At 49.2% G+C, this 14,776-nt stretch overlaps 1 protein-coding gene across 2 annotated transcripts; it reads right to left on the reverse strand.

Moving 5' to 3' along the window:
* Window positions 1-463: 463 nt before the first annotated feature.
* Window positions 464-14,460, reverse strand: POLR3GL (RNA polymerase III subunit GL). 2 transcript variants are annotated; one of them, XM_073567039.1, is made up of 8 exons: window positions 14,296-14,460; window positions 9,824-9,982; window positions 7,940-8,069; window positions 5,972-6,040; window positions 4,291-4,347; window positions 3,871-3,944; window positions 1,656-1,766; window positions 464-1,425 (listed from the first exon to the last, which is right to left on the reverse strand). In XM_073567039.1, the coding sequence occupies exons 2-8, from the start codon at window positions 9,941-9,943 to the stop codon at window positions 1,339-1,341; spliced, it is 648 nt and encodes a 215-aa protein (XP_073423140.1). In that variant the 5' UTR covers window positions 9,944-9,982; window positions 14,296-14,460; the 3' UTR covers window positions 464-1,338. The 2 variants fall into 2 exon arrangements, with proteins under 2 accessions (XP_073423140.1, XP_073423141.1); XM_073567040.1 differs by lacking the exon at window positions 14,296-14,460 and adding an exon at window positions 14,162-14,293.
* Between the last annotated feature and the right edge of the window lie 316 nt (window positions 14,461-14,776).

Raw genomic sequence — 14,776 nt, forward strand, 5'->3', positions numbered from 1 at the left:
AAATCTAGGCTTTTTACTCAAGTGACTGTGGTATATGAAAACACACCCATAGGACCCCCATTCCGATAACAGGACCAGATTTAAGTATGGGAAAGAGGTGGCCATATCTCGGCAACAAAGAGGCGCAGGAACAAAAGAGAGACCGCCCCGGATTCAGGAGAACAGCGGCTTTTACACCAGGTAATAACAGAACATATTTATGGCAAGTGACTGGTCCCCTTTAAGGGCCAACAACTATAGAAGCAAGCCTACAACAGAAGAGTCCTTCCTGATCATGGAGGTAACTGTTTCCATGGGCATTGCTGACAGCATTTCCCAAATAAAAGGTAACTGGATGGGGAGGGAGGGCATGAAGAACCAGTGAAATGTTAGCAAACATGTATACATAAATTACATGCCTGATTAATAGGATATCTGGATGACAGGGAGATAGAATATTGGACAATTCCTGTAAATATATATGTGCAGTTATATATACTTTTATTATCATAGACAAATAGGTAAAGCTTGGCTGAGCTGCTAAGCTTTACCTGGAGATGATAAAGTTGAGGTGGTCACATGCCGTCAATTCCCTTCCATCAATGGTTTTCCAAGACAGAGAACCATATGATTTATACATAGAGGATAGCGACACCCAGAGGGCCCACGGATCATTACTCTGCTGAAAACAGACATATGTAAGGTAAATGACAGTCACAGGTACAGGGGTACTTGTCACTGCGCCCTCATAAAAAAACTTTCCTAAAAATGTTGGTCAATGCACTTCTAACTCGTACAGGACCTGAACATAACCTTAACCTCGCCTGCCATAAATAAAGGATGACCCTCAACATTGCTATCCCATTGAGTATGGCGCCACCTGCTGGATAATATTATATTAACACTCAAGTTTAAGACTTTTTTTAACCCCTTCCCGCTGCAATTTTTTTCCTCCTCTACATTTAATACCCATTTTTTTTTTTCCCGTCTGAATTTTATGGACATGGCAAAAGCAAATATTTTGAAACATTTAATTATTGTATTATTATTTTTAACTTTAGTTTTTAACTCATCCCCTTAAAGGCAAGGTTTCTTGAAAATAAAATTTATTTAAAAGTCTCGAGTAATCCCTGTATCTGAATGGCTGCCATGTAATACTACATTTCCCCACTAAAGGCCACTGCAGGGAGACTTCCTGGCTGAGATGGCAATCCGGGATTATGTGCTTTTTTTTTATAAAGTAGAGTAAAAAGCTAAAAGATTAAAAAAAAAAAAAAAAAAAAAAGGTAAAATGCATAAATTATTTTAAAATCGTCCCGAGGATATGGAGGCACTCTGCCCAAGGATGGGTATGGGACTTCAATATGTGGCTTCATCCATATTATCGTCGCTGTCGCCCCCAAAATCTTCACCGTTGTCAAAATAGGACATGATGTAATCTGTCTCCTGCAATGATACATCGGAGATTAGATCAATGTTGATTGGAGATCACTTTCGGCGATGATGTTGTCTCGCAGACTCCCACTGATCGCTGCTACATTCCCAGTGCAGCTTATATATTTATATAACTAACATACTCAGTATTACAGCAGTAAGGTTATATTAAACCCCTGCATGGTGTCAATGAATACAAACAGCAGAGTGTCCAGTCATCAGTATAACTGCCTCAGTCTTACCTCCTCATGCTCCTCTTCGTCATACTCTTCCTCTTCCTCCTTTTCCTCTTCCTCCTCCTTCTTCTCTTCCTCCTCCTCGGAGCTAACCTCCTCTTCCTTCTTCTCCAGATTCTGAAAGAAGTAAAGAATCTCCATCAGTAACTGGGAACTACAACTCTCAGCTGGTTTAGAAGACTGGGTGGAATGGAAGTCCCAGCATATGACAAACCTGCTACATCTGCACATGGTGCAAGATGCTTTTGTGGAGTCATAGGTGGCCGAAATGCCACCCCGCCTAAGTCTGATTGGCTGCAGTGGTTGCACGTCCATATCTGGATGTCATATGAAGTAGAGACTGGTGGGGGAATCACTAGCACAAGTACGATGGCGGATTAAAGGACTTTTCCCTTGTGTATAAATCTGTCGTCTGGGTGAATCAGCGCCCCTTGTCAACACAGTGATGGCGGCTGGGAGCCGCGCTGTCTGGCAGCTAGAATTACCTGTATTGTCTGATGACTTGTCTGGTAGCGCAGCAATCATGGCTGCTGGAGGAGTGGATGCATCGGGGAGAGTGACAGCGAAAATGCTGCTAATTCCCCCTTCACTGCTCCCACACTCCCCGCAGCAGTGTAAGATCAGAAGACGGGCGCAGCTCTTCTCTGTACAAATGTCAGGGATGCAGACGGCAGGCTCATGGGGAGAAAGGCCTGACATACTCTGTGCTGCATGGCTCCTTCCACCATCTAATGTATATATACTCCCCTCCTGACACTGTGTGCTACTGTGGTACAAAGCTTCTTCAATGTACAGTTATGGCCGATAGTGTTGGTTCCCTTGAAAATTTTCCAGAAAATAAAGTATTTTTATTGCATTTGTGTGTATTTGAATCAGACACACAAAAAAAGGAGAAAAAATGACAAACTGGACAATTTCACACAAAACCCCAAAATGGGCCGGACAAGATTGTTGTCACCCTCACCTTAATATTTGGTTCACACCCTTTGTAATAAATAACCGCAATCAATCGCTACCTATAACCATCTACAACCTTCTTACACATCTCAACTGGAATTTTGCGATGGCAGTGAATACTCATTTCTCTTATAGCGCGCACAGTTAAAGTCACAGCCGCAGGCTTCCAGCACACATCCTCCTTACCTTCCCTGCGTGCCCTCGCTGCATCTCATTTGTTCCAGCGCCAGCAGTATTCTATAATGCTGTAGATAAGCCCCCGATCCAACCTGAAAGAAAAATAAGTTTTATTATACTCACCTGGGGTGGGGGGTGGTCCGGTCCGATGGGTGTTGCAGGTCTGGGACTGGCGCCTCCCATTTTCTTGCGATGCCACCCTTTTTGCCTCATGCCTCCTTGGCATCGCGCTCCTGCGCAGGTATAATTTTCAGCCCTATTGAGGGCAGAGCAGATTCCTGCAGTGTGCAGGCGCTGGGCCTCTCTGACCTTTCCCGATGCCTGCGTAATTCAGTACTTTGCACTGCCCTCAACAGGGCAGATAATTAAGCCTGCGCAGGAGCACGATCCCGGGAAGGAATGAAGCAAGCAGGAAGGTGGCGTCACAAGAAAATGGGAGGCGCCGGACCCAGACCTGCGACACCCATCGGACCGGACCACCCCCCACCCCAGGTGAGTATAATAAAACTTATTTTTCTTATCTTGCAGGTCGGATTGGGGGCTTATCTACAGCATTACAGAATGCTGTAGATAAGCCCTGAAAGGCAGTGGCCGCATCTTATATTGGCCAAAACAGGTGACAGGTGCACTTTAATGAGCGGGGCCACTGGATCGCTCAGCCAGAAGAGCTGCTGGCACCGGAACGAGATGCAGCGACGACGCGCAGGCAAGGTAAGTAGGATTTTTTTTTTTTTTTAGGAACCATGCATACAAATATAGGGGATAAGGAGCCATGCATAAAAGAACAGGGACGAGGGAGCCATGCACACAAGGACAGGGAGCCATGCATACCAAGGATAGGGATGAAGGGACAATGCATACCCGGCTTATACTTGAGTCAATACATTTACCCAGTTTTTCGTGACAAAATTAGGTGCCTCGGCTTATACTCGAGTATATATGGTACTCCTTGTATCATACCACTGCTCTCAGTAGTAGGTTACTGCCTCCGGTAGGATCAGCACATCTCTCTGCTGACATACTCTGTGCTGCTGTGGTAGACAGTCCCTTCAGCCATTTTTGTATGTGGCAGCTATTATTAGCCTACCTCCAACTTTTTAATGATTTCTTCTTTATCCAGTGGAACCCTCTGCTTATGTTTTGGAAGAATGATGGTAGTCTCTGCAGAAAAAGCACAAAGGGAGTCCGATTATGAGCAATAATAACCAGACCACCGGTGACTGTAAATCTACAATTGTCATACCAGAATGTGCGACGACTGGGTGACAGACTCAAAATAGACTTTCTATTGGTTATAATGGACACTGTGACTCCTGTGCAGCTGAATGCCAGCTAGTACTCTCTGTTATCAGCCATTTCAGGCTATTTGTAGACCCACAGACTCCGCAAATCTCTGCACTGAGAAGTGCAAAGGGATCCAAAGTGGAGGATTGTCCCATATGGCAGGGAATTGCCCCTTTGGACCCTGACCTTGTATATAAGATGGTGGTGATGATTTATCACTTACTCTCCTTCTGGATCTTCCGGACTTTGATCTTCAGCTCTCGGGGGAGAAGATTCCAGTCTAGAAAAGGAACGGACATAAAAGTAACCGTCTGAGTTCTGAATCAAAGCATCTTATGTGTATTCCTGGGAGTTCTATGGATTGAAATATGGAGCCCCTCCATGGTGATAGTCATGGGAGTCTGCTGGACAATACTTCACTATTCACGTGGGTAGCACCAATGGATGACCTCTGGATCATTTGTAAAGAAGGCCTGTAGGTGGCGACATCCCCAAAGAGAGAGAGATTGGCCCCGCGAGTGGCGCCATAGAGAGCGAGTCCCGTGGGAGGCGCCATCCCCAGAGGGAGAGGGGCCTGCGAGTGACGCCACAGAGGCCCGCGGGTGGCGCCATCCTCAGAGAGAGAAGCCCACGAGTGGTGCCACTTCCAGAGAGAGAGAGGCCTGCGGGTGGCGCCATCCCCAGACAGAGATAGTCCTGCGAGTGGCGCCATCCCAGACAGAAAGAGGACTGCGAGGGGTGCCATCCCCAGACAGAGTTAGAACTGCGAGGGGCGCCATCCCCAGACAAAGAGGACTGCGAGGGGCGCCATCCCCAGACAGAGAGAGGCCTGCGAGTGGCACCATCCCTAGACAGAGAGAGGCCTGCGAGTGGCACCATCCCTAGACAGAGAGAGGCCTGCGAGTGGCACCATCCCTAGACAGAGAGAGGCCTGCGAGTGGCACCATCCCTAGACAGAGAAAGGCCTGCGAGTGGCACCATCCCTAGACAGAGAAAGGCCTGCGAGTGGCACCATCCCTAGACAGAGAGAGGCCTGCGAGTGGCACCATCCCTAGACAGAGAGAGGCCTGCGAGTGGCACCATCCCTAGACAGAGAGAGGCCTGCGAGGGGCACCATCCCTAGACAGAGAGAGGCCTGCGAGGGGCACCATCCCCAGACAGAATGGCCTGTGAGCGGCACTATCCCCAGAGAGAAAGGCCTGCGAGTGGCACCATCCCTAGACAGAGAGAGGCCTGCGAGTGGCACCATCCCTAGACAGAGAAAGGCCTGCGAGTGGCACCATCCCTAGACAGAGAGAGGCCTGCGAGGGGCACCATCCCTAGACAGAGAGAGGCCTGCGAGGGGCACCATCCCCAGACAGAATGGCCTGTGAGCGGCACTATCCCCAGAGAGAAAGGCCTGCGAGTGGCACCATCCCTAGACAGAGAGAGGCCTGCGAGTGGCACCATCCCTAGACAGAGAGAGGCCTGCGAGTGGCACCATCCCTAGACAGAGAAAGGCCTGCGAGTGGCACCATCCCTAGACAGAGAAAGGCCTGCGAGTGGCACCATCCCTAGACAGAGAGAGGCCTGCGAGTGGCACCATCCCTAGACAGAGAGAGGCCTGCGAGGGGCACCATCCCCAGACAGAATGGCCTGTGAGCGGCACTATCCCCAGAGAGAAAGGCCTGCGAGTGGCACCATCCCTAGACAGAGAAAGGCCTGCGAGTGGCACCATCCCTAGACAGAGAAAGGCCTGCGAGTGGCACCATCCCTAGACAGAGAGAGGCCTGCGAGTGGCACCATCCCTAGACAGAGAGAGGCCTGCGAGGGGCACCATCCCCAGACAGAATGGCCTGTGAGCGGCACTATCCCCAGAGAGAAAGGCCTGGGAGTGGCGCTGTCCCCGGGAAGCGCTGCCTTACCAGGGTGCCAGTCGATGGCGTTGTCCACAGGTCCAGACGTCTGATATTTATCGGAGTACCGCTCCACATCTGAGGAGAGAAAATCAGAGGAAAGAGAGGCAGTCACCGACCAATCATACAAACAGGTGTCATACAAACACAAAGCAGCTTTATTTATAGCGCCGCAAACGGATGCTGCCTGTTACCTCACTAAGTGACAGATAATTAATCTCCCCTGCCAGGCACCGAAGACAGGAGGCCTCACTACCACCAAACTGTAAGCTGTCTACATAGTTTACATGTACAACTAGCCAGTAATTTGGACAGTCTGATAATCCGGCACTTTATGGTCAGCTGGAGGACATTTACCTCACAAGTGTAACAACAAGCACAGTTTGAGGAGTTACCCACGGCAACCAATCAGATTTCAGCTCTGTTTCTCATAGGTTTTTTTTTTTCAAATAAAAAAAGCCACCTAATTTGTTTGCCCTCTCAAGCAATTAGGTTTCCAGAAAATGAAAGGAGAAATTTGATTGGTTTATGTGGACAGAAGAAAAAAAACCTACCAAGAGTTTGAACTCAGAGGAATGGTAAAATAATTGCCTGTGTAGCAACCAATCGAATATTACCTCTCATTTAATAATAATAATAATAATAATAATAATAATAATAATAATAATAAATTTTATTTTTATAGCGCCGACATATTCCGCAGCACTTTACATTTCAGAGGGGATTTGTACAGACAATAGACATTACAGCATAACAATAATCACATAGATTATAACAAATACCAAGAGGAATGAGGGCCCAGCTCGCAAGCTTACAGTCTATGAGGAAAGAGGTAGACACGAAAGGTGGGTGGTAACAGTTGCTCTGATTGTATGGACCAGCCATAATGTTAAGTGTGTAACAGTACAGACACAGAGGGCTAATGGATGCATAAAGCATGTGGGAACATGATGCGGGAAATCTGGTTATGGTAAAACTTTTGGCTGTGCCACACAGGGATAGATTAGGTTAATGTGTTGAGGCGATAGGCCAGTCTGAATAAATGCGTTTTCAGGACACGCTTAAAATTGTGGGGATTGGGGACTAATCGTATTGACCTGGGAAGTGCATTCCAAAGAATTGGCGCGGCACGTGTAAAGTCTTGGAGACGGGAGTGGGAGGTTCTGACTATTGAGGATACTAACCTCAGGTCATCAGCAGAACGGAGGGCGCGGGTAGGGTGGTATACTGAAACAAGGGAGGAGATGTAGGGTGGTGCTGAGCCATGGAGGGCTTTGTGGGTGAGGGTAATAAGTTTATACTGAATTCTGGAGTGGATGGGTAGCCAGTGTAATGACTGGCACAAGGTAGAGGCATCGGTGTAACGATTGGTGAGGAATATGATCCTGGCTGCAGCATTCAAGACAGATTGGAGAGGGGAGAGTTTGGTAAGAGGGAGACCGATTAGAAGAGAGTTACAATAGTCGAGACGAGAATGAATAAGAGAAATAGTAAGAGTTTTTGCAGAGTCAAAAGTAAGAAAAGGTCGAATTCTAGAAATGTTTTTGAGGTGCAGATGACAAGAGCGAGCCAGTGATTGAATGTGGGGGGCAAAGGAAAGCTCGGAATCAAGTATGACCCCAAGACAGCGGGCATGTTGCTGGGGAGTAATAGTGGAACCACACACAGAAATAGCAATGTCGGGTATAGGTACATTAGTAGCCTCATTTCTCAAAGGCCTTTGGCATATGTAACTGCCCAATTTTTCCTTTATACCAGATCTGAGTAGTCATTAAAACTTCACAACTCTCATAGACATGAATGGACAGAGCAGCATATGCATGGCAGCACGCAGTTCATTAGATAGATGAGGGACCCTCACCTGTCAGACATTTAGGGCACATATTGTGGATAAATGGTTACTCCCTTTAATCACCACAAAACTTTCCCACTGTTTTCAATATCTCCGCTTGCTGTCAGTGTACTGACATAAGGTACCTTTTTTGGGTGCTGCAGGTTTGATGTAATACGGTAGGCTCTTCATGGCTCCTCTCAGCTCCTGCTTTAAGGCCAACATGTATTCAACCTCCTCGCCCGTCTGCAGGGGCACCGGCTTGAAGTCTAAGGCCTGGCACAGGATGACATTGGCAAAAAATGAAAAGCTCAACACCGAGTCTAACAGCGCAGCCGAGCCCAAAACGCAGGGACTCACAGCGCAGCCAAACCCAAAACGCCGGCCTCACAGCGCAGCCGAGCCCAAAACGCAGGGCCTCACAGAGCAGCCAAACCCAAAACGCCTGGCCTCACAGCGTGGCCGAGCCCAAAACGCAGGGCCCAAAACGCCTGGCCTCACAGCGCGGCCGAGCCCAAAACGCAGGGCCTCACAGCGCAGCCGAGCCCTCAACGCAGGGCCTCACAGCGCAGCCGAGCCCAAAACGCAGGGCCTCACAGCGCAGCCGAGCCCAAAACGCAGGGCCTCACAGCGCAGCCGAGCCCAAAACGCAGGGCCTCACAGTGCAGCCGAGCCCAAAACGCAGGGCCTCACAGCGCAGCCGAGCCCAAAACGCAGGGCCTCACAGCGCAGCCGAGCCCAAAACGCAGGGCCTCACAGCGCAGCCGAGCCCAAAACGCAGGGCCTCACAGCGCAGCCGAGCCCAAAACGCAGGGCCTCACAGCGCAGCCGAGCCCAAAACGCAGGGCCTCACAGCGCAGCCGAGCCCAAAACGTAGGGCCTCACAGCGCAGCCGAGCCCAAAACGCAGGGCCTCACAAGCGCAGCCGAGCCCAAAACGCATGGCCTCACAGCGCAGCCGAGCCCAAAACGTAGGGCCTCACAGCGCAGCCGAGCCCAAAACGCAGGGCCTCACAGCGCAGCCGAGCCCAAAACGCAGGGCCTCACAGCGCAGCTGAGCCCAAAACGCAGGGCCTCACAGCGCAGCCGAGCCAAAAACGCAGGGCCTCACAGCGCAGCCGAGCCAAAAACGTAGGGCCTCACAGCGCCACCGAGCCCAAAACGCCAGGCCTCACAGCGCCGCCGAGCCCAAAACGCCAGGCCTCACAGCACCGCTGAGCCCAAAACGCCGGGCCTCACAGTGCCACAGAGCCCAAAACGCCGGGCCTCACACTCCTTTAAGGCCTGTTTCACACTTCAGTTGTTTGACGTCAGTTGCAAACCGTCAAAGTGTGAAAAATCGGATCCGTTTTCGCTTTGCAAAAAACGGATGCACCGGATCCGTTTTTTGGACGGATCCGCTGCAGCCGCTAAGTGAATGAAATTTAAAGGGAGAGACAGATCAAAAAACGGATGCAACGGACGATCATCCGTCACAATCCACCGTTAATGTAAGTCTATGAGAAAAAAAAACGGATTCCGCTAAAAAAAAAAGATCCGTTTTTTTTCAAAAAAATAGCGGATTTTGACTGACGTCAAAAGACTGAAGTGTGAAAGAGGTATGAAGGCCCCTTTACATTTAGCGATGCACCAGCGATCCCGACCACGATACGACCCGGTCAGGATCGCTGGTGCATCGCTAAATGGTCACTAGTGTGCTGCCACACAGGCAGATCTCACCAGCGATGTAGCGATGCTCGGAGTTGTACCTACCTTTCAGATGAATCGATGACCGCCGTCTGCCGCCCGCGTCCATAGCTCGCTCGTCGGCGCCAGCAGGAAGCCGACGATGAGAAATGGACGTGGACGATCTCGCGCGATCAGCGATAGCCAGCGGGGGAGCCGGTCGGAGGTACGGTAAGTATCACATGTAGCAATATCGCTGCTGCGTCACAAAATCGGTGACGCTTTAGCGATATCGCAATGTGTAAAGCCCCCTTAAGAATGCAGGACTTTTAATTTAACAAAGAAAGAGAGTAGCCCATTACTTACAGGAAACAAAGGGGGAGGCTGAAGGGTGGGCGGAGGCAACGTTTCACCCCTTCCAATGCCGATGGCCTGAACATTGAATGTCATCTGCCCCCGTCCCGCGCCTCTCCCACGTCCTGCCATCTTCTCAGCTCCACTCGGATAAAAACATAAAACCACAACCTGTGTGACAAACTGAGATGTCAGATGAGAACAATGTAAAACATGGACGTCCACGCTGGAGAGGGAACATGATAACACTTCCATCTCATTCCTTATGGAAATAACAGAACAATCCAGTTTGAGGAGCCCCACTGTATTATATAGAAGAGATAGGGGGCCCGGGGGTATTCTATAGAAGACATGGGGGGCTTCATGGAAATATATAGAGGAAATGGGGGGCCCCAGGGTTATTATAAAAAGGAGATGGGGGTTCCCGGGAATGACTATACAGAGTAGAGATAGAGGGCCCCGGGGGCATTATATACAGGAGATGGGGGACCTTGGGGTAATATATACAGGAGATGGGGGACCTTGGGGTAATATATAGAGGAGATGGGGGGCCCAGGGTATTCTATAGAGGAGATGGGGACCTCATGATAATATATAGAGGAGATGGGGGGCCCCGGGATATTCTATAGAGGAGATGGGTACCCCGGGGGGTATTCTATAGAGGAGATGGGGGGCTGTTATGATTGGGTCACCGAGGGGGAGAGCAAGACCAAGCTAAACCACAGAATTCCAGAGAGGTTGGTAACTAAGCGGATTGCAGACCCCTGATCCTATCCACACAACTAGCAGTAGCCATGGAGCGTGCCTACGATGATCCTAGACGCCTCGACACAGCGGGAGAGCTAAAAAAGCCTAAAGCAAGAAAGGGGAAATCTAAACTGCCCCAGAGCAGACCCCAAAGGAATAGATAGCCCCCAAACATATATTGTTGGTGAGACAAGATGAAAACACAAACGCAGGTAGGAAAATAGACTGAGCAAACGATGGGGCCCACACTAACTAGACAGGAAAGACACTGTCTGCAATCACGCAAAAAACCCTGCAAAAAATGTCCAACACGTCTGATAGAAAAAAAGTCACACGATTTCACCCACTATATCAGCACTCTGGTATATTCTGAAAGCAGAGTAAAAAAGAGGCCAATCTAATAAGGGACAAAAACAAACTGGCACAAACAGTAACATATGGATGGAGATTCAGCACTGCCCCAGCCGGAGCTGGCTGACCACACAAAACTAAAATAGACAAAACCAGATCAAATTTGAACAATAGCAAAAGAACACTTAGTTTCCAGTTCAGTCCCTGCATGCTCAGCTAAGACCTCAGGAGGCAGGAAAAAATCACCAGCAGGGATAGAGGGAGTCGGCTGTCTTAAATCCAGTCAGAAACTCCAGATCTCCAATCGTCCTCCTCATTATCAGGTGGCAAGCCTCTGTTAATCAGATCAGCTCCATTACCTCCAGTCACCACCAGAGGGAGCCCAGAAAGAGACCTCGCGACCCCTCTGTCAATACAACCAGCTCCACTACCTTCACTAGTAACCAACCAGAGGTAGGCCAGAAAGCGAATTCACAACAGAGGGCCCCTGGGTATTCTATAGAGAAGATGGTTGGCCCCGGGCTATTATATAGAGGATATGGGCCTCAGGCTATTATATAGAGGAGATGGGGGCCTCGGGATATTATACAGAGGAGATGGGAGGCCCCGGGATACTACAGTGGGTACAGAAAGTATTCAGACCCCTTTAAATTTTTCAATCTGTTTCACTGCAGCCATTTGCTAAATTCAAATACACTCTGCACCCCATCTTGACAGAAAAGAAACAAATGTAGAAACCTTTGCAAATTTATTAAAAAAGAAAAACTGAAATATCACATGGTCATAAGTATTCATACCCTTTGCTCAGTATTGAGTAGAAGCACCCTTTTGAGATAGTACAGCCATGAGTCTTCCGGGGAATGATGCAACAAGTTTTTCACACCTGGATTTGGGGATCATCTGCCATTCTTCCTTGCAGATCCTCTCCAGTTCCATCAGGTTGGATGGTGAATGTTGGTGGACAGCCATTTTCAGGTCTTTCCAGAGATGCTCAAATGGGTTTAGGTCAGGGCTCTGGTTGGGCCAGTAAAGAATAGTCACAGAGTTGTTCTGAAGCCACTCCTTTGTTATTTTAGCTGTGTGCTTAGGGTCATTGTCTTGTTGGAAGGTGAACCTTTGGCCAAGTCTGAGGTCCAGAGCACTCTGGAAGAGGTTTTCATCCAGGATCTCTCTGTACTTGGCTGCATTCATGTTTCCTTCAATTGCAACCAGTCGTCCTGTCCCTGCAGCTGAAAAACTCCCCCATAGCATGATGCTGCCACCACCATGTTTTACTGTTGGGATTGTATTGGGCAGATGATGAGCAGTGCCTGAGTTTTCTCCCCACAAACCACTTAGAATTATAACCGAAAAGTTCTATCTTCGTCTCATCAGATCAGAAAATCTTATTTCTCATAGTCTTCATGTGTTTAATAGCAAACTCTATATGGGCTTTCATGTCTGGCACTGAGGAGAGATTTCCGTCAGGCCACACTGTCATAAAGGCCCGACTGGTGGAAGGCTACAGTGATAGTTGACTACCATTTCACCTACTGCATCTGTGGAGCTCAGCCACAGTGATCTTGGGGTTTTTCTTTACCTTTCTCACCAAGGCTCTTCTCCCACGATTGCTCAGTTAGGCTGGGCGGCCAGGTCTAGGAAGACTTCTGGTGGTCCCAAACCTTCCATTTAAGGATTATGGAGGCCAGTGTGCTTTTAAGAATCTTGGGTACTGCAGAAATTCTTTTGTAACCTTGGCCAAATCTGTGCCTTGCCACAATTCTGTCTCTGAGCTCCTCGCCCAGTTCCTTTGACCTCATGAATCTCATTTGGTCTGACATGCACTGTGAGATCTTATATAGACAGGTGTGTGCATTTACAAATCAAGTCCTATCAGTTTAATTACACACAGCTGGACTCCAATGAAGGAGTAGAACCATCTCAAGGAGGATCACAAGGAAATGGACCGCATGTGACTTAAATATAAGTGTCTGAGCAAAGGGTCTGAATACTTTTCGTACCGACTGCATATAGAGGAGATGGGGGGACCCCGGGGTATTATATAGAGGGGATGGAGGCCCTGGGCTATTATATGAGGAGATGGAGGGCGTTCGGGGGTATTATATAAAGGAGATGGAGGTCCCCGGAGGTATTATTATTTAGAGGAGATGAGGGGCCCTGGAGGTATTATATAGAGGAGATGGGGGCCCCCAGGGTATTATATAGAGGAAATGGAGGGCCCTGTGGTATTATATAAGATGAGAAGGAGGGCCCTGGAGTAGAGATGGGGGGCCCCGGGGGTATTATATAGAGGAGATGGAGGGCCCCGGATTATTATATAAAGGAGATGGGGGGGGGCCTGGGCTATTCTATAGAGGAGATGGAGGGCCTCAGGGGTATTCTAAAGAGATGGAGGGCAACAGGGGTATTCTATAGAGATGGAGGGCCTCAGGGGTATTCTATAGAGGAGATGGAGGGCCCCGGAGTAATATATAAAGGAGATGGGGGGCCTCGGGGGGGGGGGTATTACTTGGTGGAGATGGAGGGCCCCGGGGGTATTATATATTGAAGATGGAGGGCTCCGGGGGTAATATATAGAGGAGATGGAAAGCCCCGGGGTATTATATAGAGATGAAGGACACCGGGCTATTATATAGAGGAGATGGGGGGCCTCGGGGGGGGGGGGGGGAGGGTATTACTTGGTGGAGATGGAGGGCCCCGGGGGTATTATATATTGAAGATGGAGGGCTCCGGGGGTAATATATAGAGGAGATGGAAAGCCCCGGGGTATTATATAGAGATGAAGGACACCGGGCTATTATATAGAGGAGATGGGGGGCCTCGGGGGGGGGGGAGGGTATTACTTGGTGGAGATGGAGGGCCCCGGGGGTATTATATAGAGGAGATGGAAAGCCCCTGGGTATTATATAGAGATGAAGGACACCGGGCTATTATATATAGGAGATGGGGGGCCTCGGGGTTATTATATAGAGGAGATGGGAGGGCCCCGGGGTATTATATAGAGGACATTGAGGGCCCCGTGGTATCGTACAGAGGAGAAGGGGGTAGCATTATATGGAGATCAGTGACACTAAACTATGAGCCACTATGCGGGGGTCGGAGGCGTGACTTAAAGGGGTTGTTCACCCGAGATAAACTGTTTGATAACCCACCAGAGGGCGGTAACACAATACAAAATATATTAACCCATCACTGACCGCAGAGGTGACAGGTGAGAGCACATAAAAACTGCTCCGAAATGACCCATAATACCTTCAACGAGCATGCTGGGACTTGTAGTCTCACTGTGCTGCTATAATATCATGGCCAAAATACAGCAAATACACAGTGACGTCATCACAGCCCGTTATACGGGGTTACATACAATACTGAGGCTCCGCATTTACCTTACGGCATGCCGCCCGCTCCTGGAACGCAGATTTACGGCGCCGACTGATGACGTTTTCTTGCTGCTAGATTATTTTTTTTTCTCTCTCCCTCACACGTGTGATGCGATTGGTCTACTCAAACGCCGATCACGCAGAGAAGAGCAAATCAGCGCGCTCGGGGAGCGGGGCAACGTGGAGAACAAGATGACTCCGGGAGTGTGTGGTCGCTATGGTGACGGGGGACAGCTGTGCCGTAAGGCCGCGGCTCTGCGCATAATTAATGAGAGAGCGGCAGATGCGAGCAGCTGCTGTGTGATGGGGGAGGAGTCATGTGATCATTAGGCAAATCTCCGTGTATGTTATGGGGGCGTCTGTGACTGTACAGTGTTATGGGGGCGTCTGTGACTGTACAGTGTTATGGGGGCGTCTGTGACTGTACAGTGTTATGGGGGCGTCTGTGACTGTACAGTGTTATGGGGCGTCTGTGACTGTACGGTGT

Source organism: Dendrobates tinctorius, unplaced genomic scaffold (assembly GCF_039654945.1).
Source record: "Dendrobates tinctorius isolate UK_male_01 unplaced genomic scaffold, ASM3965494v1 ptg000019l, whole genome shotgun sequence".
Classification (NCBI taxonomy): Eukaryota; Metazoa; Chordata; class Amphibia; order Anura; family Dendrobatidae; genus Dendrobates; species Dendrobates tinctorius.

Excerpts from the sequence above, each read along its gene's own strand:
- POLR3GL (XM_073567039.1), bottom strand. The coding sequence starts at position 9,943 with ATGGCAGGACGTGGGAGAGGCGCGGGACGGGGGCAGATGACATTCAAT. Across the intron at positions 6,041-7,939 it reads ACCTGCAGCACCCAAAAAAG|ATGTGGAGCGGTACTCCGAT; the intron begins GTACCTTATGTC and ends TTCTCTCCTCAG. Across the intron at positions 1,767-3,870 it reads AAATCATTAAAAAGTTGGAG|AATCTGGAGAAGAAGGAAGA; the intron begins GTAGGCTAATAA and ends TACTTCTTTCAG.